We start from the raw sequence: 26,316 nt of genomic DNA, 5'->3' as shown, positions 1-26,316 counted from the left end.
TATGAAACTGACACGCACTACGTCACTTGTCGCGTCGTCTTGTCTGACAGCGCTCGTCGCGCTTGCATTGACGCACACCAGGTCCGACATCTGAGGATCGTATGTCATTACAACAGCGTCGTGAAGCGTAAGCAAGGGACTACATCAGCAACTAGATGCTGGGGATGGATACAAGCATAGATGGCCGTGAGGCTGAGGGGGGGCGAGAGGCGTGGGGCATCTAGCAGCACGAAGAGGTAGCGGTGCACGACGATGGGAAGGCTGGGTGACCGCTGAAGGCCACCGCCAGAATTAGGCGAAGAAGATCCCAAACCGTCCTGACAACAAAGCAAAGTGCGAATTCGAAGAATAACAATAAGCGTGCGCGACAACATCAACACCAATACTGCCCACCATGATAGTCAGTCTCGCGCGCAAGCACCTGTAAGCAGAAGAGACGCACCACGACGTTACAGGTACATTTTACACCGCCCCTCACTTGCGCCCGGAGGGCGGGAGGTCCGGCACGAGGTAATGCACAGGGCGGTCGTTGCCAAAGCTTGACTTGTGGTTCAATCCTCCCGCGACTGAGCAGGCGTCAGACTCTGGCCGGAGTGCTGGGCGTGGACTGTCGCTTCTCCGTAGATGCCGCTGAGGCACTGGAGTGGTACGAGGGCACGGGCTTCCTCGTCGGGTTCCGGCGCACACCCGACGCTAGTCGAGTACTCCGGCTCATGGCTCGCGGAGTATGGCCCGAAGGACTCGTCGGCTGTCGGGCTCGCGGGCGTACCCCGAGATACTTCGCCGCGGTCGGCGTGACGGGTTGCTGTTCGCACCCGCGTATGCACTCCGGTCAGCAGATCGCTGCCGCGAGTGTCCGGACGCCGTCGTGGCGGTGGTTGCAGTGCTGTTGTTCGCCGCAGCAGTGTTGAGCTTCGCAAGGGCGACGGCACGGGTGCTCGAACCATTCGACTGTTTGCGCGCGCGACGATCGGGACTGTTGGCCTGCGGCGCATACTCGAGGGGCGGCACGGTCTCGATGTACTCTGACCGGCGGCGACCGGCACGAGGTCTCTGTGCCTCGGACGTAGTTGTCTCCTCGGATGAGGAGAGCGAGTACTTGCCGTGCCCCGCGCTGCTGTCAGTCGGGGCGGCGATCATGCCCATCGAGTCAGCTTGCGGGTACGAGCGCGAGCCTGAACGTTGATGCGAACGGGGCGGGACGGCAACGGCCTCGAAGGTGTTGTCCGCGAGGACAGGCCGGCCCACTGGCCTGCCGGTGCCCCAGAGTCGAACTCGCCCATAGAGCGGCGGCGCGAACGACTAGGTATCTGGCGACGGATGCGGAGGTAGAGGAGCAGGCCAGCGATGAGGAGGAGCACGAAGACCACACCACCAACCACACCGCCCACACAGCGCCCGTCTTGACATGGGAGCCAGCGACGACGGTGGGGGAGGTACTCGCGCTTGAGGATGTTTCAGCCGTGGACGACATGACGTTGCTAGTCGTGGGAGCCAATGACGTTGAGGAAGCGGAATGAGATGGGGAGACGAAGACGGTGAGGAAGTGACTGGGTCGTAGACGTCGATCCTGAGGGCGACGAGGACGTCGCGAAGGAGGAAGAGGGGAAGAGGAGGGAATGGGAATTGGCGGGGACGACGTGGGACGACCAAGCGATGCAGATGGAACAGATGAAGACGTGCCTGAACTACCAGTTGAAGAGGACGCACCACTGCCAGTCGGCGAGATCAACGACGTGCTCAAGGGCAAGGTTGGCGACCCCGAGTCGGGTTCGTGTTCGTGGGGTCGGGCCTGCTAATAGGCAACAGCGAGAGCGTCTGCCGTGCGATAAGACGCTCGCCGCCCTGCTGGCGTGATCCTGGCATGGCGGGCACGGGTCAGCTTGGGAATCAGCAGCGACGATGGCGGTGCATGGGTCAGAGCGGGGGGAAGATGGCCGCAGTGACTGACCAGGACGACGCCCAGATGGGCTGCGATATGTATGGTCGCCAAATGCTCGCGGATCCCGATAAACAACTCGGTCGCAGGCCTTGTGGCAGCGGTCACCACGGAATTTCACCAGCCATTCGAGAAATCGAATGACCGATCTCACACCTGTGAGACGCCGGGCCGTGCAGACGCTGAGCGCTGAGCTGCGAAACAACCTGCCCTGAAGCAGCATGTGGTCAGTGAATCGCGGTAGATCGCGGTTTCGCGCAAGTTTCGCGTCGCGTTCAGGACGCGTACCAGGACGGGTTGTAGACTCGTCGGCCTATATACTCGTCAATTAGAAGGCAGTATATGGAACGCAAGTGAATGCATACCCTCAGGCCAACCTCGGACTTCCTATGAATAGCGCGAGAAGGGGGCAAAAGGGGCAACTCATTCGAAAGAGATGATGAGAGTTCGAGGGAAAGAGCGGTTCGTCGTTTGTCGTGCAAGAGCTTGTCTTATATATGTATACGTGGAGACTTATCGAGCCGATAGCTCTCGACCTGTCACGGAAGCATGTTTGTGATATGTAAAAGGCAAGATCGAGAGCGCCACAGTGCTATATATGGTAGCAAACGCACTCTGTTTGGAAGGTGGTGACGTTGAGGTGACGAGTCGGACGACGGAGAAGAAACCCCATATCTCAAGTTCAAACAAGACAGAAACTTCCTGAGGACGATCTGATACACCATGTAACAGATCTCAGGCGTGTTATTTCTGCAGACATTCGCAAAGTGATAATTCTGAGTTACGTCATACTATTCGTGCGATTTTTACCAACTACTGTACCAAGTAGTAGCAGTCACGCCGCCTCGCTATAACTTAGCTTGCAGATGGCGGTGGGAGCAAATGAATAGTGGGATGAAACAAGTCGACGCGAATAACTGTCACAGCGGATATCAACGACGCGAGCCTTTCGGATAAAAAAGGATGTAAGGCAGTCCTGAATCAGGGCACGTACATGGTTTGTGGGTGGTTGCGTAATATTCTCCGGCAGCATAAGTGCATATCTAGTCAAGATTACGCTACGCGATACAGGAAGTCTGGGGTATCATTGTCGGATCTGGGGGTGGCGTTGTCATCTCATGTTTGGCGTTGTGGGTGCATAGGTCTCTCAGGATAGCGGCTGCGGCCACGCCTTCCTCCGCACCTCCAAGTCCAAATCTGGCCGAACTACCACTTCTACCACTAGAAAGACAGATCGTACCGATCCGTAGCATCTGAGTCAGCATGGAGGGTATCCAGTTCGTGCTGTTCGACATCTCCGAGGACCTCGTCAAAGCGTGGCAGCGCGCGTTCGCACAGCATGTCCCAGACGCGGCGCGAGAGCGATTCACGATCATCCACTCCACGAATGAAGACTTGTCATTCCCGGCGGACCAGTTCGACTGCATAGTCTCCCCTGCGAACTCGTACGGCCGTCTCGACGGGAGGTGAACAGCACGTCCTCGATCAACCCCGTCTGAATGTTCTGATCGCCCTGCAGTTTCGATTGGTACCTGGCCAAAGAACTGGCCCCGCCAGACCAATTCGAAGCGCCCACCCAGATCGCGCAGGCCGTGCTCTACAAACAGTGGCGAGGCTACGCGCCGCCAGGGACGTGCACGCTCGTCCCGCTGAAAGACACCGTCTGCGCGGCCAACAAGTACGCCTGCAGCTACATCGCGCTCTGCCCCACCATGCGCATCCCCGAGAACGTCAAGTGGAACCGCGAGATTGTGTACAACTGCATGTGGTCCCTCCTCGTCGCGCTCGACCGTCACAACGCCTCCGTCGCGTCCGCAGCGGCTGGCCGCGGCGGCGCCGCGGGCACCGCGGTCAAGAAGGTCCTCATGGCCGGGCTGGCGACGGGAGTGGGCAGGGTTTCTGCGGAGCGCTGTGCGCAGCAGATGGCGTTGGCGGTCAAACACTACGCGGACGCTTCTGAGCATCCTCAAAAGTGGAGTTCTCTGCGATGGGACGATGCGCTCGACTACGCACAGGAGACCAATGACACACATCTGCTATGAAGCGTCCCATCTTCCCCATTATTCGTGTACACAGCGGACGTCCCTGCCAACAGTTGAATTGAACGCCCTCTGAGCGGGACTTGGGCAGGACATCATGAAATGGGCGCTCCGTCCTGCTGTAGAAGCGCCGACGGCTTCCGTCCGCGCGATGTCTGCATTTAACGGGGAGTAATAACTTAAGTGCAATGTGTCTACATGGGATTGAGGTAATGCAATGACGGAGCGGTGTCGCAGAGCGAGGCGCGCAGACTGGGGATACTCTAGAGGTCGATGATCACCAACCATCACCGCCTCTCGACTCTCGGAGCAAGAACTGCTTAGACATGTTACGGTTTTTCGAGCCGAGCCCGACCTTGCGAATTTTAGCGAGTCTGGGGCACAACGTGTTAAAAGCGTTCAGTTTCTGCGCAGCAGGAGGAGATGCGTACCGACGCAGGCCGTTCCAAGAGAAAAACCCGGCAATGATGAGTGAGGCGATCGACATCATGCCGAACGCGTAGTCGCTCTCTTCAAGACTGCTCTTGAGCTATCATTCGATCGCCTTGTTAGCACAGCCTGCTACTCGTGGGAGTAAGAGGACGCGTACATTCATGCCGAACATACCGGCTACTAATGTGCCCATTCCAATTCCCATAGTCCATATAGAGATCTAGTGGAATTTTAGCAACAGGATCACGATGGAGACTACGTAGCCTCACTTTGAGGTCGAGCGCGAGCAATTGATTACGATTAGAGTCTAATACTAGTTCAACAATCTCTTGCGTGGATTGCACGTTGCTCTGACGACCACTGAGGTGAGCCTCCCTGTCATCGCATTGGCAACACTGCGCCATAACGAACCTGTATGTTTTCCGCTTCGTTCACAATTTCTTCGACCTGCTTGGAGAACGACTCCAGGAGCACCTCGAGGTCTTCGTGATCGCTCAGCCTGCGCAGCACGCCATTCTTCTTGTCGGTTAGGTACATTGCAGCCAAGTCCTCATCTAATGTTTCGGGGAGCCGATTTGACTCGGTGAACGTAAATGATCTGTGCGGGTGGACAAACCTTGTTCCAGCACCTCCTCAAGAGCCTCTTGCACCTAGACGCGCGTGGTCCCCCGTCAGTTGACCTCGCAAGCTAGCCGGACATCACGGCACGGAAGGCGCACGCCGGAGGCCGACTGCGCTCCAGACATCATGCGCCAGGGTGCCCGCTTGAGAGTCCGAGACAAAGCCATTGGCGGACAGCAGGTGGTCCGAGACTTGCGCTCGCAACTGGCACCTCGAACCAGACCGCCAACGCCTCGGAACTCTAAAGTCAAACGCAGCGTTGCCGGAGCATGTTCCGGACACGCTGGAGCCAGACCCTGCCGTCTGCACGCACACGGAGAGCCATGGGAAAGAAGACTTACCAGCTTCGCGCGGTTTTGGAAGCTTGCGAGGCGCCTGGAGTAATGCAGCAGCCGCTTGAAGCGATCATGATCTATGTCGTCCTCTAACTCCGCAAGCAAACCGCCGACGAGATTACGAATGAAGACCATTTCCGCCTCTAGGGCGCTGAGTACGGAAAGAAGGACGGATTCGAGAGCTCTGGTTGTCCGAAAACGCAACTAGACCTGGTAAGAAGCCGCTATTCATCGGACCGCGAAGCGCTACGGGTGCTCACCTGAATTCATACGGCAGTCCCGGATTCTTGGTCTTGAGGTTGTGCTAGGGAGTAAATTATGATTAAACAATACAGCGGGGCTCTACGAACGTGCGTACGACGTACCTCAAGGTGGTAAAGAAATACGGAGTGGAGCCTGGAGTCCGCCGAGCCGTAAGTATCGAAGAGAACGACTGTGTCAGCCTTGACAAGGGCGCGAATGTGCAAGATGTTGACCTTGGGGAAATCGATGAGACACGTGCAAATGCGATCTATTCAGCGAAACCGTGAAGACGTACAAGGATCACCTCTTTTCGCACCAATATTGTGGGCACAAGGTTAGGTATTCGCGAGTCGATTTTACGCAGATCACGCGGCTACCTCCTGACAGCTTAGCGGCATATGCAGGTCTAACCCGGAGACGTCGCTTACGTTCAGTCGGTGCTCCGAACACAGGTCGGCTCTTCGGAATTGACCCGAGATAGTCTTGACATTGCCTGCGACGTAAGACCCGTATGAGACATGCCAATTGACCAGGTCATCAGGGACCCTCACCATCAGCATCCAGGATTGTGCCTGGTAGCACGGATGTGAGCCGGCAAGGAGCTGGAGCAGTTGATGTGGACTTACATCTCAGCATGAGGTCAGTGGGCTGTCGCCCTTTCATGGCCTTCTCCAATATCGCCACTTTCGCGGCCTCCTCCAGGCCATCTGAGGGCTCACTGTCTGGTTCACTCGGGCGGAGGTTGAGCCTGGGTAGCCATGCCATTCCCCTGCGCCCGGGTTGTCGCGACAAACTTGCGCAAGCGTTTCGGAACGCTGGGAGCGCATAGCTGGTGGACCGCTGAGACGAAACATTTGAGATCCATCCGATACCGGCGCGACAAGAACACGGTCTTCGCAGAGAAGGCGCTTTCGATAGGTGCAGCGAGCCGTGCCCCGCTGCGGTGCGAATCAAGGACATTACATTGCTATTGAATGGCGTCCGGGGCAGCATATGCATGCGCGGAAAGCGTGGGCTGCCCGAGGGAGCGAGAGACAGCAAGAGGTGGTCGAGGTAGGCAGGCAAGCTCAGCGGCGACTGGGCGCTTTGTCGACGCGAGCAGGATCGCGTCTGTCTCACGTAAGCACAAACTTTGCTAGGAAAGGCAACACTTGCCTCTGCGAACTTCGAACCGTGCTCGCCTTGCCTTCCCCACACCTCCGTGCGGGTCCTCGCTCAGCGAATGACTGTCCCTTTGCGAGAGATTGATATGGGGAACACAACTTCCGAGTCAGGGAGTACTCTCGCGTCTTCCTACATATGCTCAGGCTCTCAAAACTGCGAATGAGTGAGCCTTCGGCGATTGGACACTGTCCACTTTAATGACGCCAGGCCTTGCATCGAGTATAACAACATGGTGAGCAGCTGCCGCGGTCGGAACTTTGCAGCCCTTAATATATAGATCGGATAGTAAACATTTGTGCCTAAGGTGCATTCGGAGCGCCCCCCCTGCCAATCACGCGCGTGGTAGGGGCATGTGATGCAGGCTGCTCCTCGGTACGGGGAAAAGGCAAGCGCATGTTACGCAAGATCTTCTGCGCGATCCTAGATATGCAAGGGTGTTGGAGAACCGTGACTAGGCCGAGTCAAATGTCGTCGTTGATCAGACGCTTGCCACGCACCGGCAGCATTTCTGTCGGCAACGGCAATAGTACCGGACGCCAACCCCTCCCCACCCCAAGTGGTTCTTGCACTTCTCGATTGATTCCTTTTCGACACAGTACATGAATGCCTTGAATGCATCTGGACTCACTCTTACTCCTCCTCCCCTCCCCCTGTCCTCGCAACATGCACGAGACGAGCAGACTGCTCGACGCTGCGAGCGCACTCTCCCGACTGCTACGAGCCGCTGAGGTGCCTCATGCATTTTACGGCAGTGTATACACCGCGATGCTGGCCAACGCACCACATGCCGATGTACGTCGTCACTGTCATCCACAGACTAACGTGCTAACGTATCACAGGAAATCTTCTGTATAGTTGAAGGTGGTGCCTCCCACCCTTTCCGTCGAGTTCGGCATGCTTGCGCCGGGAGCGAAGACTTTACGACAGTGATCTCCCCTTGGAGCAGCAGGTAAATCCGCAAGTTACGTTCCTGCGGGCCGATTCACGGAGCGTATGACAGGTTGCATGCCACGTACCACGGGTACATTCCTTCCATCGATGTCTGTGCATCGCGATTTATTTACTGTGTATGGTCGCTGACTAGCCAAACTGCAGATTGAAATTCTGCCCGCTGGAGAGCAGGGTCCACGGCGTCTCGACTCGTCTACAGTGCAGATCATTCGCCGTATCCCTTTCCTTACAATGTCCGAATTCATTAGGGCAAAACTAAAAGCTTGGGCGCTGTGAGTCGTATTCGCTTCTCTGGGCCGTCCTCCGATGTCCCTCCAACAGCCTACACCCAGTCGAGGCGCCGAGAACGACGCGCGCGATATCATCTTCACTATATCGCGCTACTGGAACAGAGTAGATATCAACCGAATACCGGAGCAAGAAATGAACGACTTTGTCTGCCAACACAGGGAGGCAGCCGCAGGGTGGATGGAGCTCAAGCGAAAATATCGGGAGTGAGTCATCGCACCGGCTTCCTAGCTTTTAGAGTTGGCGTCTTCTTGACTTATCATCAGTTTAGGTCACGATGATTCATGAACCCTTCGCGAGGGGAACGGACCCTCGTTCTCGAACTCAATAGCGTTCATGTAGGGCACCCATGCCTACCCTACAAGGTGCGTACTTCGTCTTAGCTATCTTTAGCCCTGACCTCATGTATTATTTACGCATAGGATGCGGTAAATCTTATGGATCATGCATGGCGGTCAGAGACGATATAGTTCTACAACTGTACTGATTGCACCCCAATTTGCGAGACTCTGCTTCTCGGCCTGTGCCAGAAACTCGTGCGGACTGTCCCGCTAAGGGATATGAAGCGCAAAGAGAACAAGTCCAGTCCGTTCCAGAGTGGTCTGCAGCCCTAGCAGCGATCACGCGATGTCCGTCTTTACCACAGAGCCGTTCCCAAATGAAGCAGGACAATGCCAGGAAAGTGCCAGCCACGGAATGCCCGCGAAGCTGGCGTCAATTGCTATTTGGAATGATCTGCAGACGCTTAGTCCGGAGATTTGGCTTGTCGTGAGGTGAGATTGTGTGTCTGCTGACTGGCAGAGACAGTAAATCCACGAGTGCCGAATGGGATGGACTCCGCATGGTACGACAGTTCGCAGCGTATCTCCCAATATACGTCTATGGTGCGCGTCGCGCCTCGGGATGTCTGCATGGCTTCGACACCACGAAGATCAGATAAGACAACGACATATGTGATTGGACCTGCCGTTCTGCCTCACCGGAACCCACCCACATGACACGCACTCTCTACTTGAAGATAGGCGAGGTGGTGCGGGAGAATCCCTGCGCCCACAACCAATGGTAAATTTCCTGTGAACCCTGAATAACAATTGCACGCAAGCATGTTCACGAGAGCTTGTCGAATCGTTGAAAGACATCGGCTGGGCAGGGTTCGGTCGCTCGAGCTCACAATTACATAAGATCCTGTCCTTATATTACTGCCTGAGGATATTGTCGTCCTCCTTCGACGTTCAATTTTGTGAGCGTGATGAGTAAGTAACTCAAGGCCTTTTCCAGGTGCCAGTTGATTCTCAGCGGTCTGGGGCTGCTTATTTGATGAACGAAGCTAGTAGGACATAAAAATTGATGGTAGCGTTTGAGTCAGCAGAGCTGATACGACTGGCTAGCCGCGATCGCTTCACGGAATTGCACTCGAAAGCACTGGTTCAGGTATTCGATGCTCCGTGTCGATAAATCAATCCTAGATGTAAGATCCGGATCTGATGTATTACAGGGCTTAGTGGTCACGTGCATCGCGACGCGTAAGTGACGCGTCCTGCCCACGCATCTCATTCTCCCGCCAGCCTACATCTTCTCCTCTCCTCGCTGTTCTGACCCTCTACGACCATGGCACGCACTGCACTCACACCAGTACCACCGGGCGGTATCAAGTCTTACTACCAAGCGAAAATTGAGTCCGCAGAGCTCGACATCAACCAGAAGACACAGAATCTGCGACGTCTGGAGGCACAGAGGAATGCGCTGAACGCGAGAGGTGTGTTCCATGATCTGTCGGGTGAAACGTTGCTGACATGGGCCACAGTGCGGCTTCTGCGCGAGGAGCTGCAGCTCTTGCACGAACCCGGCAGCTATGTTGGCGAAGTGGTGAAGGTAATGGGCAAGAACAAGGTTCTTGTGAAGGTGCAGCCTGAGGGAAAATACAGTGCGTATTGAACTCGCTTGCATCGTGCTAAGCTGCTGAACACTCGATATCAGTCGTTGACTTCGACCCGGACATCGACGTTGCCTCTCTGAAGCCTACTCTTCGCGTCGCGCTGCGTTCAGACTCCTACACGATACACAAGATCCTACCCAACAAGGTCGATCCGCTGGTGTCCCTCATGATGGTCGAGAAAGTCCCCGACAGCACATACGAGATGGTTGGCGGTCTCGACAAACAAATCAAAGAAATCAAGGAGGTCATCGAGCTTCCCGTCAAGCACCCAGAGCTCTTCGAGGCTCTCGGTATTGCCCAGCCGAAGGGCGTTCTCCTCTACGGCCCCCAGGAACAGGAAAGACGTTGCTCGCGCGAGCGGTCGCGCATCATACGGACTGCAAGTTCATCCGAGTGTCAGGCTCGGAGCTCGTGCAGAAGTACATTGGCGAGGGTAGCCGAATGGTCCGGGAGCTGTTCGTCATGGCCCGGGAGCACGCGCCGAGTATCATCTTCATGGACGAAATCGACTCCATCGGCAGCTCACGAGGTGACAGCGGGTCGGGAGGGGGTGACTCCGAGGTGCAGCGGACGATGTTGGAGCTGCTGAACCAGCTTGATGGCTTCGAGGGGACGAAGAACATCAAGGTCATCATGGCGACCAACCGGATAGGTGAGGCTGGATGCAGAGTGTCTCTAGGGCCCGTGCTAACTTTAATGAAGATATTCTCGACGCTGCATTGCTCCGTCCGGGCCGTATCGACCGGAAGATCGAGTTCCCTCCGCCAGGTCCGGAAGCCCGGGTGGCTATCTTGCGCATCCACTCGCGAAAGGTACATAGAGCTAGCGTTCGTCATTGAGGCGAATACGCTTATGACCGAACGTTGCAGATGTCACTCCAACGAGGAATCAACCTTCGTGCCTTGGCCGAGAAGATGGGACAATGTTCTGGTGCGGAGGTCCGGGGTATCTGTACCGAAGCCGGTGAGTGTATTCCAGCGATTTCTGAGGCAGGTGGTCATCCCCACTGTTAATTAGGTATGTACGCTCTGCGGGAACGGAGACAACATGTCACACAGGAGGACTTCGAGTTTGCGGTTGCGAAGGTACGAGATCACTTCTTGTTGATTCGCGGAGACGAACGGCGCTGAATATGAGTTTGCAGGTGTTGAAGAAGAACCAGGAGGGTAACACCTCCGTCAGCAAGCTGTTCTCTTAGTATTCAGTAGACGCCTTGTTATGTTGATGCTTTCTATCCCATGGACACCTTCATCGATATCCGCGTACTGGGTGTGCATGAGACAGAACGCAGCTGGGTGGTCATTGATTGTGCATCTTCGCCGCGCTTTCCGTCATTTTCCTGCGAAATGATGACCAACAGTCATAACTTGGTCATGGCGGGCGGCGTTGTCGACAGGCTAGAGTATTATATTGCGCTGTGCTGCTTCAAGCGAATGAGTTTCACGGGACTCGCGGACGATGCGACGAAGGTATCGTATGATCCTCAGGCGGTCATTGACTCATGCTCTGCTTTTCGGCAGGACGTTGCTGGACGTTGTGTCCTTCAAAGCGAACTATATCGACCTACCCACGCCACCGGATCCAGCCTTCCCAAAACCTTATATGAATGTCCTCTGCGCACTTAGGCTAATGCCAGTCGCTCTCGCCCATTGATCATCCAGAGTGCATATACTTGTTGCCACTGGCAATACGACGCGACTTGCGCAAAGACAAAGATAGTCCATCCGAACGACGACAATCCAAATATCATGATATCCTTCATCGTTCGGTGGAGCGGTCTTTAGGTGAGCGCTTGACAGCGGCCTTGAGGCCGTGGAGGACACGACTTTTTCTTCTGGGATTCGCGCGTCCTCTGTAAGGCCCGAAGAAGCCACCACCGTGCACTTGCGGCGTACACGAGGTTTCCGCATGAAATGAAGAGCTCCCGCGCGATCTCGCAGAGCGTCCCCCTCTTTCGCTCTATCATGGTGCTTATAATCTCGCGTTGTTTGTCCAGGGGATCTGTACGGGGTGGATGCACCACGCAAGGGTGCACGCTCAGCATGGTGTCAAGCTCTGCAGACTTGTGGGGTCATCTGTGTCTCTGAGGCGGTCTACAAGCCATAGTCGAGGGAAACGGCATCGAAGCTCACCGCAAACGCAAGTGAACTGTCACATATCCATTCTGTTGATATGTGAAAGGAACCTCGACAACGTCACGAACTGGAGAGCACACTTATCCAGTGCGAAGCATCGCAAAGCAGCCTCTCGCACAGGACTCTCTGCGAACATCGAGCTTCCGACAGCTTCGCAGCTCGCTCATCGCGCCCAACATTGCCGCTTGTAACCTGACTGTACTGAAGTCTCCTGGCATCAGCACATCGTACTCCAGAGCACAAGAGCGAGAGGCCATCGCATCTCACAAAGGCGCCTTCGAACATGCGGAGCAGGACAAGGAGGGTGTCGTGGTGTCTCCGAAGGCAAGATCGACTTCGGAGTTGTCAAGCCGGACGAGTCGGGGAGGGGTATCCACAAGATCATAGTTCTCCAGCTCGCTGCTGGTGCGCCGAGTGTCACGGTGGAGAAAGTGGACGTGTTCGATCGAGCGAACCGCGTATCGTCTTCGTGAGTCGTCTATATGCGAGTGGTGTCATGTTTCAGCGGGCTAAGAGCACACTAGGTTAATGCGCAGCTCGCTGGCGAAGGTCGCCTGGCTCATGGTCAAGACGTTCAGCTGCGAGTTTCCTTCACCCGACCGACTACGGGCATTATGATGGTCACTTGGAGTTGCGCTTCCGCAGACAGAGCCCATTCGAAATTCGTTATCGCCGGTCCCTGCGGGCTATCGTAGGAGACGGATGACCGCGAGCTCTTGAAGGCGGCTACGCCGTATGTGGAAGAAGCGTGTCCCATGGAAGAATGGCCAGCGATACTATCCGGACGTCGGCCGCCAGCGTTGGATGCAGTCCTTGGGTTCGGAAGCTCAATATGTACCGATCCCGCCAGCACTTGTGGCGACTTGCGGGATACATCGGCGGACGACCTCACGCAAGCCATCCGTTCGAAATTCTTGCCAAGGCTTCATACTTACACCATGTCACGCATTCAAACATTACTGTGGGTGAAGAGTGGCGTATGGAGTAAGTTATCAGTTTTTAACAATGCGTGGATCTGAACAATGCGTAGAAATGATTTGCGTCGTTACGACATGGAAGTGACGTTACGAAGAACGGTTCTCTACTAGTAAGACTATATGATTTAACATTATATGACTGACCTCCGCTAGCCTTCTGTACCTGGACTCGCTGAAAAGCGTCCGAGCGTCGTGTCGGTAGCGATGCAGTATCGATCCACGTCACTGAGCTCATATCTTAGGTGACAAATCGAAGTGCAACCTCGGAGCAGATCCGACTGGTCGTGTTCCAAGGATTCGTGCACGACATGCGCCTCAGCGACGTCGGCATCGACTTCCACGCGTCTTCAGGCCAGCACAGGGCGCCGCTTCAACGTCAGATTCAAGCTCAACCGCATCCATTGCGACGCAGCATGAAGCTCTGGAGTACTTCCGGTCCCAGGAGATCGCATCTTGTTTCCACGCCTGCTCATGTCGGCGCACACTGGGGCTACGTCCCACTGTCCCTCACAATTCGTCGATCGCCAACAATACACCACAACTTTCAGCGATCCGCTTGATTTTGCAGCGACCTGTGGGTCTCGCGCCGTTCATAATCTTCGGCCCGTACGTAACATACACTGTGCAAATGGCTTCAACTGACTGCCGCGCCATTCAGGCCAGGACCGGAAAGACCGTGACGGTTGTCGAGCCATACGCCAAATACTTCTCCGCAAAACGACGCTTGCATTCTTGCTGCGCTCCCAGCAACAGCGCGCCGACATCCTGGCGAGCGACTGATGGCGCTGGTCCCGACAACTTTCCGACACTACGCGGTGTCGCGCAAGAGGAATGCAGTGCCCAGCAGCTCCTCCTTTCACCTACACCAAGCGGGGGAATCTTCGCGGTTCCGGCGCTCGATACTCTTGCCAAGTATCGAGTGATCGTGTCGACTTGCGGTTCTGCATCGTTCGCGTATGGCGTGGGCATACCCCAGGGGCACTTCAGCCACTTTCGTGGACGAAGCTGGTCAAGCGACCGAGGCCGAGGTCATGACGGCTATCCGGCCGATGGCGGTTCCTACGACGAGCATGTGCTATCTGGCGATCCGAAGCAGCTGGCCGATCATCAGGTCGAGTGCCGCACGCGATCTCGGCTTGGGCGTGTCGTATTTGGAGAGACTCATGGAGCGAGAGGCATATAGCGAGCAATCCGGCAGAGGAACCGGGTACGTTTTGGGCTTGAGTATGCACACATGGATAGCCAGAACTGACAGCGACTCAGATTCGTGAAGCTCGTGAAGAACTTCCGGTCGCATAGCGCGATTTTGAACTTCCCGAGTGAGACGTTCTACGCGAACGAGCTGCAAGTGTGCGGTTCTCCGTCGACCATCAACTCGTTCATCGGATGGCCGCATCTAGTCAACCGCAAGTTCCCCGTCGTATTCCATTCGATATCCGGCCAGGACGAACGGGAAGCTTCATCGCCGTCTTACTTCAACATAGATGAAGCCACCGTTGTCAAAGACTACATCCAGAAGTTGAAGGCTAATACCGCCTATAGGATATGTGAGCGTCGTTGTCTGCATCCCGAAGTGAATATCTTGATCAATTTCGCACTTCCAGCGGACGAGGATATCGGAATCATAGCACCGTATCGCGCGCAAGTCCGCAAACTACGCATGGCGCTGTCTGGCTTTGCTCCAGACGTCAAGGTAGCCAGCGTCGAAGAGTTCCAAGGACAGGTACTACATTATTCTATGTTTCACCTTGGATATTGACAACCGCGCCCAGGAACGCCGCGTCATAATTCTCACTACTGTACGGAGCACGCGGGACTTGCTACAATACGACCAGCGATACACGCTCGGCTTCGTTGCGAATCCACGCAGGTTCAACGGTTGGTATTTCTCTACAGGCAAGGCAGATTGAACTTCACTGAATCCTTCTGTAGTGGCTGTTACCCGTGCGAAGGCTCTGCTCGTGGTCGTCGGCAACGCCTCTGTCCTCTCCACGGACCCGCTGTGGAGACGATTCCTCAACTACGTCCACAGGAACAACGGCTGGCGCGGAGAGGCTATTTCTTGGAATCCAACGGATCCTGTGCAGGATGACGGCGAGTACGCAAGCCAGTTGCGCGAGCAAGGTGTTGCGGACGTGGCTGCCTTCATGCGTCGCATGCAGCTCTACTCGGATGAATCGGGCTCGGCCGCAGAAGATCTTGAAAGCGGGGCGAACATGGATATGGCATTTGTTGAGCCCCAGTGATACAAGGAGTATGCACTGTCTTGTCATTGTTTCCCCCCGGTGCGTCGGAGTCGTTTCTTGTGGAAGAAGTGGTTGTAGTTTTCTCAATGACAGTACAGTACAAGTGCCAGCATATTTGGATCAATGAGGTCGCGACCTGCTTGAGCGAAGCGATGGCGTCTCTTGTGCAACTTCTTATGTCACCAGCACACGGGCTCTTCCTGACTCATGTCTGCGCAAGTACTTCGATAACATGCGTGTGGCCGTGAGTAATCTCGCGCGGACAAACAGAGGGGTCATTGTAACCTGAGGGCATCGGAAGTCTATGTTTCTACAAACACAAGATATGTATCGCTCTAGCCATGGGTCGCCCGTCACAACGTGTCTTTGTTCATTGGCAGACATTGCGGTTGACGGTCGGAATCCGACTCCCAAACCGCACCTTGCGGCCAAAAACAGAATTGCTGCAGCAGATCGTCAGCAAAGTATGTTGCTGCCCCATCAATATCATACTCACATCTACGCCGCAGGCAGGATCGCACTTCATCCACGCTGGCCAATCTAGCCATTTGATCAGAGCGTCGAACTCCCCTCTCCATTCCACCAAGAGGCGTGATACGACCTCCACACTCTGATCTTCGATGTCGAACGCACCCCTCCACGTCTTCGTGTATACACGGCAGATCTCGTGCAGTACTTCCTTCGTCGCATTGTACAGGACGTGCTCCTGCTTTGTGAACTTCGACAGCGGGAGACGCGCCGTGTACTGCGTTGCGCATTCTTCAGCCATCTGCGCATACCACTCCGGGGTGCCGACATGCTCGCGGTGCATGTAAGGAAGGAGCGACACGAGGAGTTGTCTGCGTACGGCCAGTACATGCTCGGACGCATTGCTGTAGGGTTGATGAAGGAGGTGGCGTACGAACGGCAGCCGGTCGAAGAACCGATCCTGGATAACACGCGCGAGGCTTTGCCAATCCACACCGCTATTCTCGGTTGGGTCCCGAGCCAGCATCTCCGTGACGTCCGCCTGCACACGCGCGACATCCTCTTTCGATATGCCCGTCAGCCGATATTCTGGGCGCTTGGACGAGCGGCGCGATTCGACGACGGACGTGAGGGCCGGATCGTAGAAGGAGACCATAGTAGATGGGTCTACTCGAATGCGTACCTCGCCCGAGTTGTGCCAGGTACCTGTGTGTCTGACCTCAGCGAAAGTTGAAGGCAGACTGCCCTTCCAGCCGTCCGGTGGTACCATGGGTTCCCGGTGTATTGGCGGCAGCTTTGTGGGTTCAGGAGCCATGTGCGCAGAAGAATACGCCGCCGTGACACTGTCACGGGTATCAAGAGGGGACTTGACCCCATCGTTAGCCACCAGCGAGTGGGCAGAGACCAACTCCAGCCCATCCGAGATGTTGCAGTACATGAGTTCGCTGTGTTCCCAGAGTCAGCACATTAGTACGTATATACACGGATATGCATAGAGGCACACTCACAAGTCGATCTGCATCCTGACAATTCCATCAAGACCATACTGCTTGCCCCATTCGCACATTCTGTGGAAGCGCGCCATCTCGCCGAACCATTTATCATGGGGATCATAGTTGACTTCGCCCCAGAAGAGGACGTCTTGTGTATCTACAGCCCCACCGAACTTGTTCCCACTAGCACCGTCGAAGAAGAGCAAGTTGATTTCACGCGTAGCGCTATAAGTGAAGAGTGTGGCGTTCAAGCCTCCTGTAAAAATATGAGAGTGTTCCGGGTCGAATGCAATCCAATCCCTCGTCGGCGGCTCTGTCGTGTGATGCCCGTGATAGAGGAGAGTACCCGGAGGGATACTGGCACGGATAATCGCATGACCTTGAGAATACTCGGTGGTCAATACCATGAACTCGGGCAGAACGATGTGCGCACCGTTAACATATTTGGAGTTCGGTGCCAACTGCAGTAGTGAGGCCAAAGACTGGAAAATGAGGTTTCCCGTGGCATCTTTGCTAGGCCGCTCGTCCCACGGCCGTAAGTGCTGGGATTCATATCCGGAGTCAGGGATAGGTGCCAATGGTACCTGCTCATGGGCGCAGACTCCCAGCACAATGCTGGACGCGTAAAGAGGCAGGGCCAGAGTGTGCTGCCAGCGCATGAAGGGCGACAACGGGTACAGGAGCCTGAGGGAACCCCAGCACGGCGTCCGATCGCATTACTTATGTACTTAGCAGGGCTCACCGAGAAGGCAACGCCAAGTGTGTCCGGAAGCCAATCCAAGATAGATGATGATAGACGCTGTCAAGGAACCCGCATACGTTGAAACGTTGATTGGCACGAGGAGGAGGAGAGGAATGGGAGAGGCTGATGGGGATATTGTGCCGCCTCTTTTCCACCCCACGGATCCGAAAGTGTCCGGTGCGGGCTCCGACATAATACTGCTTATAACAACATAATTCCATATTGCTGTGTAGACCCTTCCCGAAACAGCGCGCACAGGCGAAAGTTGTCGGGCCAAATCATCAATGTCTCGTCAAGCGATCCGTACTAGTAGTACCCTTGTAGTACCCTCTGTCGGTTTACCTCGACCACGAACCTCGGTCTACCTGAGCCTCGCCCTCGACGTTGCTAAGTAGTATCATAAATATCATAAGTAGCGGAGACACTGGCATAATATCATAGTACCTCCTCCGCCCCGATCTGAATCTCACCGGAGACACGGGCCAGATTGAGGTCGCCCTGAATTCGCCTCAAACTCATTCCTACATCGAGCCAATGGGATGTAGTTTGAGGTCGCCGGCATACATATACGATGCGCTCTCGGGACGGCCGAAAGTTTTTGCCCCAAATTCAGGATCTTTGATAGCCCTAAAGCGGAAAGTCAATTCAGTTGACCAATTTCAGACCGGCGCATAAGCTTCATTTGGGCCATTGATAATAAGACAAGCCCATATTGAAACACAAATCTTGAATTTATGTTCGGGTTTCCGGCCATACAAAATCACGTCCCATTGGCTCGATATAGGCACGCGTTTGGGCCAAATTTGAGATGACCTCATCCTGGCCCATGCCTCCGGTGTCTAAAGCCGCGCACGCTTGCGACTGCAGTCTGCTTGCCACCTGCACTGCTCGCCACTCCGCAAAGCCGCCTTGTCTCTCAACGACTACCGCATCGTAGTGCACGCGTGCACGGAACCGTAGTTCAAGTTGTCTATCCTATACTAGTCCCACCACCAGACTTCGTGGCCTTAGATTTGTGTCGCGGAGTGTTGGGAGTTTGTGCTCTCTAAACGGTCGAGTCGTCGGAGGATCGTTAAGTAGAGGAGATTTACGTCGGACTCTGGCACCGGTGAGTCGTTGTATGTGCTGTCCTCTCCCAGAACTCAAGGCATGTCACGCATATAGTATGCGGTTCTTCGTCCGCAGAGCGCCATGTTGGTGCCAGTCTTCCCACCGGAACTTTGCCAGAACATACTGGACCTCTGCTACGACCGTCGTTCTCTCTCGGCGTGCAGCTTGACTTGCCGTGCGTGGGAGAAATGGGCTCGCCGTCGTCTCTTCGAGGCCGTCAAGCTTACAAAGGTCGATCACTGTCTCTCCTTCGTTGCCATCCTGAAGTCGTCGGTATCGGCAGGCACCAACATACGAGACTATGTCCGGACTGTCAGTTTCAGCTCTTATGGATACGCCCGGCCTAAATGGCGCGACGCTGCTCGATGGGCGTTTCGTCACCTGCCGAACATCGTATCATTGCATTTGACCTTTTGCAACTACAACGAACTCGTCGCCTGGGCTTCCTGCGACGAACAGGTGGACATCAATGCTGCCTCGCGGTCTATAGGTTCTCTGTTCTCTTCATCCAAGATTTCGAGCCTCAGCATTTCCTGGGTGTCTTTCAAATCTTGGGAAGACTTCTGGACGCTCTGTACATGTTTCCCGTGCCTTACGAGACTAGAACTTGGGGACATGGAATTTGACCAACCACTACAGCCGGAGCACCCAGTACTAGAGGTCAAGCCAAATGACACAGCAAGCATGCCTGCTCTTACGACCATCAAATCTCTCGTTGTAGTTTCCGGTGCTCAAAACACGGCGATCATCCTATGTGGTTTATCACGGTATCTATTCGAGCTTCGTCTACGACAGGTAGACTGTATCTGCGCTGGAGGCGACTTTCGCATGTTCGATGTCATCATGTCATCAGAGCAGTCTCTCGAATATCTACACCTAACGTTTTGGAATGACTCATGTGAGTGTAACTGTGGCGCGGCTCAAAGCGTTCTATTCACTTTGTCTAGTCCTGCGAGAGGGCGATTTGACGAAGCACACGAGGTTGAACACCCTTGTTCTTGGATTCCTCTTCAGCTATTTCATTCCGGGTGACGAGCCGTGCATTGCCCTTCAAACGTTCCTGTCTCGTCTCAACGTTGGGTGTATGCGCGAGCTCGTCGTCTGCGTCGAGCTCCCCGTCCGCCCTGCGGGCTCCATGTGCTGGGAGTTCTTCGACTGGTCGGCCCTCGATAGCTCTCTAGCTGTCCTCGCGAAGAATCGACCCGCTCTCCGGGTTACGTTTGACCTTTCCTTAACTCTCCTCGGCGGAGCCGCTTCTCCCGATACCTTCGGACCTTTGGCGAGCCAACTGCGTAAAAGCCTGCTTATGGGCTTGAAAATCAAAGTGGTGGCGAGGCATGGTCCCTCCAAGCGTCGTCATTCTGATGACACCGTGAAGACATGTTGGCTCTCCGTTACGCCGCGCTCATTGGAATAATTTGCACGGTGAGCTATAGTCTTGGCGATCCGCGGTGGAGTCTGACGTGACGGCAGTACGCGCATTACAGAGTAGCTGGGGTTCTAATGCAATTCGTACACCAGAGCGACGATAAACTTCAAAAGCATAGTAGTTCGGCCCGCACGGCTCAGTGTGCTCTCTCAGTCCATCGCTCGAATCGCAGTGTGCGCGGAACATTGACTCGTGTCGCTTATTAATGCCTACGTTCTCGTGCCTCTCATTCTTAGATTCATAGCAATCCGCACGCTCCGAGGTCAGTCAATGCTGCTCATGGCAGCGCAATATAGCGACCGACGCTCGTAAGACGGATATGTGCGCTTCATGTTGAAGCCAAGCTTCCTCGTGGGTATTGCCCGTCAAGTTTGTCGCTGCGTTGTCTCAGTCATGTGGCATATACACTGCCGATCCAGTACGGCGTCTTATCAGACACTCATCGGTCTATCATTCATACTGCGACCTTCGTGCTGTATTGTCTCAGCGTGTTCTAAGGTCAGTGCAGTGACTTATGTTGATGGTAGCGGCCCACTGAGCTTCTATACTTGTGTTGTAGTCTGTACAGGCTGCAAGCCCGCCTCATTGCGTACGGCAACCTCAGTCGTTGAACGCAACAGCTAGCGTGTCGTACTTGTGAACGAAGTGTACCTGCAAGTCTCAGATCCCTTTGTGAGAACACCTTGAAGTATTGTCTCTGCGATGTGATGACAAGTTGACCCCATAGGAGGCGACACATCCTGCCTGATGGAACCACAAACACTGCATATCGCGCTGCCACCCGAACTATGGGACCCCATCGTCGACGAACTGTCGTCTGACCGCTCAGCCCTCCGGGCATTCAGCCTAACACAGCGTGCATGGGTCGCTTCGACCCGGCGGCGCCTTTTCAAGGCGATCGAGCTGAGGGGCACCGAGCGCTGTGAACGCTTTCGAGACATCCTCATTTCATCTTCGTCGGTCGGTACGGGTGTGGCGCAGTGGGTATCCGACGTCACACTCAGCGTGGTCCGCCTGCGTCTCGACGTCCCCGAGGACGCGGAGGCGTCCGATATACCACTCCTGGAGGAGACGCTCTCGAGGCTGCCCAACGTGGACAGTCTACAACTGTACGACGTGGATGTCAAATGCGGGCCGGAGAGTCAGACCGACGGCGATGCCAGGCTAGAGGAGGGATACCCAGATAGGCCGCTTCGATCGTTGTTCACCTTACCGAAGCTGCGTTTGCTGGCCCTCAAGTCAATCTCGTTCGGATCACCCTTTGACACGATGCTTCTGATCTCTGCTTTTCCGCAAATCTCTTCGTTGAATTTCCTATACCTGTATCATCCGTGTCTGGATGTGGATCCGACACACTGGCCGCCTCAGCTACCAGAGAACAGCAAGAGGGAGGATAACCGCATAATCATCACTATTCGAGAGTTGATTGTTGCCGGGGTTGCCTCTTTGACGGAGGCAGTGCGCTTGTTGGCTGCGCTGAAGGAACCACCCTTCACATGTGCTTTACAAAAGCTTCTTTGGTCCCTATACTCGTCGCGTGATGATGAGACTGCCCTAGTGAGGACAGTGGGAGAAGCTGAGAGCACCCTAGAAGATCTGGAAATTCAATGTAACAGGGCTGAATCCGATCGTACGCATGTTTCTCACATCTTATGATGCACCATTAATTATTGGCGTCTCTGACAGTACTCGGAAGGCTGGATCTGTCCCGGCATTCCCGCCTCAAGTCCCTGTGTCTCGGTCTCACTGGCCGCTCATTCAAAGTTGACACGGACATCACTACTTTCTACCTTTCGCTTCCGCCATTTCTCGTTCGCACCCCTACCAGCCTGCGTGTCCTCCATCTTCCCTTCGGATACCTGTCACTATCTCCAGATGGCACCCCACCATGGAACTTCATGAATTGGCCTAGTTTCGACGAAGCGCTCACGCTCCTGCACAAGAGAAATCCACTCTTGGTCGTGTACATGCCCTTCCGCTATACTTTACGGCAGGATGGCCACTTACCAGAGGTTGCACAGCCATTAGCATTGCGGATCCCCTCCGCTGAGCGCGAAGGACTGCGTGTCCGCCTGGCAGTGAGTGGTTACATTCCTGAAGCTGGAAGGATCGTGTACGTACCGGAGGAGTACCACTGGCTCTAGATAATAAATGCGCAGGTCTACTTACTGGTTTCTGATCTGGATTCAATCACGCCGCTTTGAGCAGCTACCACCGAAGCGACTACTGGTTGATATGAGAAAGTCCTGCAATGAATTAGAGAGACTCTGCCTAAGGCTCACATTGACACCGTGACGCAGCAACTCTTTGACGTAGCTCGCACGATTAGCCAAGTCCTCGTATCGTCTGACAGCATCATGACCCGTACTCAATCGGATCGACGCACATCAACCTGTGCAAGCAAAGGAATCTTATGAGTTCTACTTACAGATACACAGATTATTCATTCGAGCTAGGTTTGAACTTGGTTGGCTTTGAGCGCTTGAGCGCTTGTCAATACTTGCGCTCGAGCGCTCGTATCCACAGCGGACAGTGGCCGGCTTGACGGAAACCACCCTCCTCCTCTCATTGGCAACGAGTCGACGTTCAGCGCGACGATGCATCCATTGACCAATGCCTTTGTGAGTGTGCCATGGCTCGCTTTGCCATTCAATGCAACCAATATTCACAATGCAGGACGCCTTCAAGCTTCCGGCCGATGACCACTGGGTAGCTAGGCCCGCTACTGTACCTCGGCTCCCGCCAGAGTTATGGGAACAAGTCATCGAATACTTATGGGACGACTATCCTTCTCTCGGGGAATGCAGCCTCGTGTGCCGAGCATGGACCCCTGCCTCACGCTACCTCTTCTTTAGTCGCATCGAACTTTGCTCCAAGATCGACTGTCTACGCTTCCGAGATACGGTCGTCTTCTCTAGCATCGCAGGGACGGACATCGCACGATATGTGAAGCATGTCTGTGTTATCGGTCTACCTTTGTGTAGGATCGGCGACCAGTATGACGGCGGGAATGCACTGCTGCTGCACGAAGTCCTCACACGACTACCCAATGTCGCGAATTACAGCTGGACAATGTCGATCTTGATGTCCACCTCCCCTTGGACTATACTACAGATATGGGGGTAGCACTCCGACCGTTCTCCCACCTCTTTCCATTCCCCAACCTTAGAACGCTGCACCTCTCTTCGGTCATGGTCCATTCCATCCACGACATCACGCGCTTGATAGCGGCATTCCCCCATCTCTCTGTCCTGGTCATAGATCGGGCACTCTGGTGGCAAGATAATTCCTCCGCCCCATTGGGGCATGTAGAGCTCGAGGCGCACAGCTTACTCTGCAGAATCTCAGCCGTTTATCAGTGTTCACGGTGCCAAGTCCCATGGACTGTTGCGGCGAATACAGAGGTTCCCTGCGTTACAGGCAACCGACAGTTCGGCTGGACGACGTACGTGGCAGACGAGAAGCGGCTCCTCTTGGGCCTGCTGCGTGATTCTGCGCCGAGCATCAAGGTCTTGGATCTCGTCACTAGATACGACAGTAATCGTGAGTGAACGCATATGTAGCCGTCGAAGTTGAGCCTCATCGTAACACTACAGTGTTCTCGGACCTTGACGGCGCCCAGTATGTACATGTCCGCGACCTCAATCTCATGCTCGCCGCATCCTCCCATGACCTCGATGCCTTCTGCCCCTCACTCCCCCCGTTCCTCACGCAACTCGATGCTACACACCTGCGCTCCCTTACGCTCGGCTTCAGCCTCTTCCGCCCGACGAACATGTACTGGACGTTCGTTGACTGGGCTGTGCTGGACGACGCGCTTGTCCAGCTGCACGCACGCAACCCGCGCTGACGGTCATGTTCCGCATCGCGTTCGTCCCCGCGACGGACCTTTCGGAAAACATTTCGACAGACGTCGCGGGCCCGCTCGTCGGATTCTTACCCCGTACGCTGGGCACGACTCTGATGCGGATTGGTGTGAGGTGTGACTTGTTCGAAAAAATGGCAGGCCCCCTCCGTCAGGGTAGCGTGCCTCCCCGCCAGGGCACCGTGCAGTGGCTGTCATTGCATGAGACATGACTTGACGGCGGAAGCCTGCAATCGTGCGCACAAGCGCTGTTTACCTGGGCGGTTGGACGGTGACTGCATCTCTTCTTTCTCTTCCGCTGCGCAATAGGGCGCTAGCAATGTATCCACCCGAATGTAGCAATGATATCCCCGAGATTTCACAGGTTATCGAACGCTTCACACAGCATTTGCTTTTGGAAAGCACCGCTTCCACTCAGCGGACGAGGCATGAAGGGCACACCGGGAAGGTTTGTGTGCATTGGTCATGCAACGGCGTGGTTTTGACTGGCTTCTGCGCGGTGAGTACTTACAACGCCCGGAGATAGTTTGTTGCGCATGTGTCACACCCGTGCTCTTAACAGAATGACCCGTCTTGCCTGTCGAGAAGACCTGGCATCGTCTGGTACGTAGGTATAATCTCCTGATAATCCATTCACCAACTACTGACATAGATCATGATATACGTCGATTGGGACCTTCGTGATACCCGTGGTTACAGAAGCCTCCTGCCCGTTCTTCGCTGGGACGCCAGGACACAGACACTAAGGACTTTGGACACTAGCGCGAATGCACATACCCCTCGCAATATTTTGGACACAGGACACCTTCGAAGGGCGGAAGCCTGGAGTCAGCGGGTGTAGGAGGACTGAGGCAAAGAAGTCTAATGGATGTCAAGTGTCTCGCGCTATACTGCCTCCGCAGAAGCTGCTATGTTACAGCGCTTCTCTTGACTCATATTAATGTCAGCTGCGGCCGTACACACTATCCCTCTCACACTAACACATCACTGGTGGGGAGCGTCTCGCTGGTACCGTGACGGGTGCAGCTGTACAAAGTCATCGTCATCGCGTCCTGCAGCCGCAATTGGAGGGCTCTACTTTCATTATGTAAGTCCAATGTTGTCCTTCAAACCCGTTGAGCCAGAAGGTTTGGCTGACGGCATCCCAAGATCGTTTCGAGTCACTAGTGGTTCGTGCACCGGTGACACAGAATACCATCCTCAGGCTGATCGCACCGTGTCTCGCTGAAAGGACCGAGAGGAAATGTCTGGCGAACAAGCTATCACACTGTTCGACCTACGCTCGACGCTCACTCCGCAGGCGTGGTCGCTCCATGCCTGTAGGACAAGGTGTGTCACTCTGAACCTTCACTGGAGCTCGGACCAACACTGATGTTTCCCGGCTCGCAGGTTCGTACTGAACTACAAGAAGCTGCCCTATACGACAAAATGGGTAGCTTTTCCCGACATCGGCGAGACACTCTCTGCAGTCGGCGCGCCGCCCACTCGCGCGGACGACCCGAAGTACAGCGTACCTGCGATCATCGACGCTATCGCGGACCCGCCAGTCGTTCTGTCCGACTCGACGGTCATAGCCGACTATCTGGAGAAGACGTACCCTGAGCCGTCGATTTACCCCCACGGCAGGGAGGCCCAGATGAAGTGGTTGGACGCGATCATGGACGACGTCATCATGCGGATGGCGTTCATGGTCATACCCACCACGCCCAGATACTGCCGGAAGCTGATGCGGAGTATTTATCAGCACGAGGAAGTTGATCTTCGGTATGCTCGCCTATATCAGAGGATTGTACAACCCACGGCTGACTCAGTCACCTTTGAAGGCTTGGACGTGAAGGATATGATAGCGACAAGTCCGAAGGAAGAAGCTGAGAGGTGGCAAGCTCTGGAGGAGGGGCTTGGTAGATTGTCTGCCCTCACAGACGAGATCGAGCACGGAGACAAATGGTTATTCGGGACCTCCAAAGGACCAGGATATGCCGACTTCGTCCTGGCCACTACGTTGAACTGGTTTCGGTGGGTAGGTCCGGAAGGAGGCTGGGAGAGGATCAGAAACACGAATGGGGGGAAATGGGCGAGGCATTTGGATCACGTTAAAGAATACATGGAGGTACTGTAGCATGATCGCGACGCCGAGTGATACCGTCATATCCTCCGAGCCTCCTGTAGTAACAGTACCTATCGCGCGCAAATCGTAGATTTATGGGGTGAGCACCGGCGAGTCTGGCAGCGGAACGCGAATGGGACTTCGAGTCAGACACTGCACCCATAAGCGGCGCGCATCCTTGAAATGGATACAGTGCGTCCAGATTCCTAGGCACGTCCTGTGAATACCACAAAGAAGGCTGTATTTATACACCAAAATATAAAATTCCCGCGTTACGCCGACATCTAAGTGAGCTCT

The 26,316-nt window shown here is 54.9% G+C and overlaps 12 protein-coding genes across 12 annotated transcripts; 9 read left to right on the top strand and 3 right to left on the bottom strand.

The window, feature by feature from the left end:
* Positions 1–551: 551 nt before the first annotated feature.
* On the bottom strand, positions 552–1,474 carry B0H18DRAFT_1123664 (uncharacterized protein; the record flags this gene model as incomplete). The annotated part of the gene is made up of 3 exons (XM_048034720.1): positions 552–748; positions 816–1,302; positions 1,373–1,474. 3 exons carry the CDS (start codon positions 1,472–1,474, stop codon positions 552–554), a joined length of 786 nt encoding a protein of 261 aa, XP_047888236.1.
* A 1,728-nt stretch (positions 1,475–3,202) lies between these two features.
* B0H18DRAFT_1087108 (macro domain-like protein) lies at positions 3,203–3,981 on the top strand (the record flags this gene model as incomplete). The annotated part of the gene is made up of 2 exons (XM_048032134.1): positions 3,203–3,405; positions 3,459–3,981. 2 exons carry the CDS (start codon positions 3,203–3,205, stop codon positions 3,979–3,981), a joined length of 726 nt encoding a protein of 241 aa, XP_047888235.1.
* Positions 3,982–4,255: 274 nt separating this feature from the next.
* B0H18DRAFT_883905 (Mg2+ transporter protein cora-like protein) lies at positions 4,256–6,374 on the bottom strand (the record flags this gene model as incomplete). The annotated part of the gene is made up of 13 exons (XM_048041003.1): positions 4,256–4,352; positions 4,410–4,507; positions 4,568–4,630; positions 4,680–4,760; positions 4,822–4,964; positions 5,027–5,060; positions 5,373–5,550; positions 5,627–5,670; positions 5,732–5,842; positions 5,905–5,982; positions 6,038–6,102; positions 6,161–6,181; positions 6,236–6,374. The coding sequence occupies 13 exons, from the start codon at positions 6,372–6,374 to the stop codon at positions 4,256–4,258; spliced, it is 1,152 nt and encodes a 383-aa protein (XP_047888234.1).
* Positions 6,375–7,188: 814 nt separating this feature from the next.
* Positions 7,189–8,706, top strand: B0H18DRAFT_38185 (uncharacterized protein). Its single transcript, XM_048037844.1, has 6 exons — positions 7,189–7,565; positions 7,613–7,722; positions 7,774–7,813; positions 7,869–7,996; positions 8,057–8,377; positions 8,435–8,706. Exons 1-5 carry the CDS (start codon positions 7,386–7,388, stop codon positions 8,220–8,222), a joined length of 624 nt encoding a protein of 207 aa, XP_047888233.1. The 5' UTR covers positions 7,189–7,385; the 3' UTR covers positions 8,223–8,377; positions 8,435–8,706.
* An 848-nt stretch (positions 8,707–9,554) lies between these two features.
* B0H18DRAFT_1034864 (endopeptidase) lies at positions 9,555–11,339 on the top strand. The gene is made up of 8 exons (XM_048030282.1): positions 9,555–9,768; positions 9,817–9,936; positions 9,990–10,258; positions 10,291–10,600; positions 10,651–10,760; positions 10,818–10,911; positions 10,966–11,033; positions 11,093–11,339. The coding sequence occupies exons 1-8, from the start codon at positions 9,621–9,623 to the stop codon at positions 11,144–11,146; spliced, it is 1,173 nt and encodes a 390-aa protein (XP_047888232.1). The 5' UTR covers positions 9,555–9,620; the 3' UTR covers positions 11,147–11,339.
* Positions 11,340–13,368: 2,029 nt separating this feature from the next.
* B0H18DRAFT_1087104 (AAA domain-containing protein) lies at positions 13,369–15,306 on the top strand (the record flags this gene model as incomplete). Its single annotated transcript, XM_048032133.1, has 9 exons — positions 13,369–13,435; positions 13,480–13,670; positions 13,719–14,014; positions 14,037–14,132; positions 14,157–14,267; positions 14,324–14,607; positions 14,665–14,783; positions 14,833–14,938; positions 14,993–15,306. 9 exons carry the CDS (start codon positions 13,369–13,371, stop codon positions 15,304–15,306), a joined length of 1,584 nt encoding a protein of 527 aa, XP_047888231.1.
* A 239-nt stretch (positions 15,307–15,545) lies between these two features.
* On the bottom strand, positions 15,546–17,449 carry B0H18DRAFT_1034860 (uncharacterized protein). Its single transcript, XM_048030281.1, is given in 5 exon segments — positions 15,546–15,748; positions 15,761–15,764; positions 15,806–16,718; positions 16,782–17,145; positions 17,200–17,449. 5 exon segments carry the CDS (start codon positions 17,423–17,425, stop codon positions 15,660–15,662), a joined length of 1,596 nt encoding a protein of 531 aa, XP_047888230.1. The 5' UTR covers positions 17,426–17,449; the 3' UTR covers positions 15,546–15,659.
* Positions 17,450–18,556: 1,107 nt separating this feature from the next.
* On the top strand, positions 18,557–19,516 carry B0H18DRAFT_38042 (uncharacterized protein). Its single transcript, XM_048037833.1, has 3 exons — positions 18,557–18,616; positions 18,673–19,278; positions 19,340–19,516. The coding sequence occupies exons 2-3, from the start codon at positions 18,700–18,702 to the stop codon at positions 19,415–19,417; spliced, it is 657 nt and encodes a 218-aa protein (XP_047888229.1). The 5' UTR covers positions 18,557–18,616; positions 18,673–18,699; the 3' UTR covers positions 19,418–19,516.
* A 49-nt stretch (positions 19,517–19,565) lies between these two features.
* B0H18DRAFT_1214653 (uncharacterized protein) lies at positions 19,566–20,270 on the top strand. The gene is made up of 2 exons (XM_048036592.1): positions 19,566–20,043; positions 20,092–20,270. The coding sequence occupies exon 1, from the start codon at positions 19,703–19,705 to the stop codon at positions 20,033–20,035; it is 333 nt and encodes a 110-aa protein (XP_047888228.1). The 5' UTR covers positions 19,566–19,702; the 3' UTR covers positions 20,036–20,043; positions 20,092–20,270.
* Positions 20,271–20,479: 209 nt separating this feature from the next.
* B0H18DRAFT_1107299 (uncharacterized protein) lies at positions 20,480–22,264 on the top strand. The gene is made up of 3 exons (XM_048032713.1): positions 20,480–20,545; positions 20,607–21,677; positions 21,734–22,264. Exons 2-3 carry the CDS (start codon positions 20,795–20,797, stop codon positions 22,189–22,191), a joined length of 1,341 nt encoding a protein of 446 aa, XP_047888227.1. The 5' UTR covers positions 20,480–20,545; positions 20,607–20,794; the 3' UTR covers positions 22,192–22,264.
* A 724-nt stretch (positions 22,265–22,988) lies between these two features.
* B0H18DRAFT_37975 (uncharacterized protein) lies at positions 22,989–24,064 on the top strand. Its single transcript, XM_048037831.1, has 2 exons — positions 22,989–23,590; positions 23,644–24,064. The coding sequence occupies exons 1-2, from the start codon at positions 23,164–23,166 to the stop codon at positions 23,895–23,897; spliced, it is 681 nt and encodes a 226-aa protein (XP_047888226.1). The 5' UTR covers positions 22,989–23,163; the 3' UTR covers positions 23,898–24,064.
* Positions 24,065–25,155: 1,091 nt separating this feature from the next.
* On the top strand, positions 25,156–26,031 carry B0H18DRAFT_1123656 (uncharacterized protein; the record flags this gene model as incomplete). The annotated part of the gene is made up of 2 exons (XM_048034719.1): positions 25,156–25,241; positions 25,302–26,031. 2 exons carry the CDS (start codon positions 25,156–25,158, stop codon positions 26,029–26,031), a joined length of 816 nt encoding a protein of 271 aa, XP_047888225.1.
* Positions 26,032–26,316: the final 285 nt, after the last annotated feature.

The sequence above is a fragment of the Fomitopsis serialis genome (genome assembly GCF_022376445.1).
Source record: "Fomitopsis serialis strain Sig1Antser10 chromosome Unknown B0H18scaffold_103, whole genome shotgun sequence".
Lineage (NCBI taxonomy): Eukaryota > Fungi > Basidiomycota > Agaricomycetes > Polyporales > Fomitopsidaceae > Fomitopsis > Fomitopsis serialis.
The sequence above is the reverse complement of the archived record's forward strand: the minus strand, read 5'-3'. Positions and strand labels throughout refer to the sequence as shown.

Excerpts from the sequence above, each read along its gene's own strand:
- B0H18DRAFT_38185 (XM_048037844.1), top strand. The coding sequence starts at position 7,386 with ATGCATCTGGACTCACTCTTACTCCTCCTCCCCTCCCCCTGTCCTCGC. Across the intron at positions 7,566-7,612 it reads CCAACGCACCACATGCCGAT|GAAATCTTCTGTATAGTTGA; the intron begins GTACGTCGTCAC and ends AACGTATCACAG. Across the intron at positions 7,997-8,056 it reads AAACTAAAAGCTTGGGCGCT|TCGAGGCGCCGAGAACGACG; the intron begins GTGAGTCGTATT and ends GCCTACACCCAG.
- B0H18DRAFT_1034864 (XM_048030282.1), top strand. The coding sequence starts at position 9,621 with ATGGCACGCACTGCACTCACACCAGTACCACCGGGCGGTATCAAGTCT. Across the intron at positions 9,769-9,816 it reads GAATGCGCTGAACGCGAGAG|TGCGGCTTCTGCGCGAGGAG; the intron begins GTGTGTTCCATG and ends CATGGGCCACAG. Across the intron at positions 9,937-9,989 it reads GCAGCCTGAGGGAAAATACA|TCGTTGACTTCGACCCGGAC; the intron begins GTGCGTATTGAA and ends ACTCGATATCAG.
- B0H18DRAFT_1034860 (XM_048030281.1), bottom strand. The coding sequence starts at position 17,425 with ATGCGCTGGCAGCACACTCTGGCCCTGCCTCTTTACGCGTCCAGCATT. Across the intron at positions 17,146-17,199 it reads GAACTCCAAATATGTTAACG|GTCATGCGATTATCCGTGCC; the intron begins GTGCGCACATCG and ends AGTATTCTCAAG. Across the intron at positions 16,719-16,781 it reads GTCAGGATGCAGATCGACTT|CGAACTCATGTACTGCAACA; the intron begins GTGAGTGTGCCT and ends CTGGGAACACAG.
- B0H18DRAFT_38042 (XM_048037833.1), top strand. The coding sequence starts at position 18,700 with ATGTTGGTGCCAGTCTTCCCACCGGAACTTTGCCAGAACATACTGGAC. Across the intron at positions 19,279-19,339 it reads CGGAGCACCCAGTACTAGAG|TTTCCGGTGCTCAAAACACG; the intron begins GTCAAGCCAAAT and ends CTCTCGTTGTAG.
- B0H18DRAFT_1214653 (XM_048036592.1), top strand. The coding sequence starts at position 19,703 with ATGCGCGAGCTCGTCGTCTGCGTCGAGCTCCCCGTCCGCCCTGCGGGC.
- B0H18DRAFT_1107299 (XM_048032713.1), top strand. The coding sequence starts at position 20,795 with ATGGAACCACAAACACTGCATATCGCGCTGCCACCCGAACTATGGGAC. Across the intron at positions 21,678-21,733 it reads TAACAGGGCTGAATCCGATC|TACTCGGAAGGCTGGATCTG; the intron begins GTACGCATGTTT and ends CGTCTCTGACAG.
- B0H18DRAFT_37975 (XM_048037831.1), top strand. The coding sequence starts at position 23,164 with ATGGGGGTAGCACTCCGACCGTTCTCCCACCTCTTTCCATTCCCCAAC. Across the intron at positions 23,591-23,643 it reads CACTAGATACGACAGTAATC|TGTTCTCGGACCTTGACGGC; the intron begins GTGAGTGAACGC and ends GTAACACTACAG.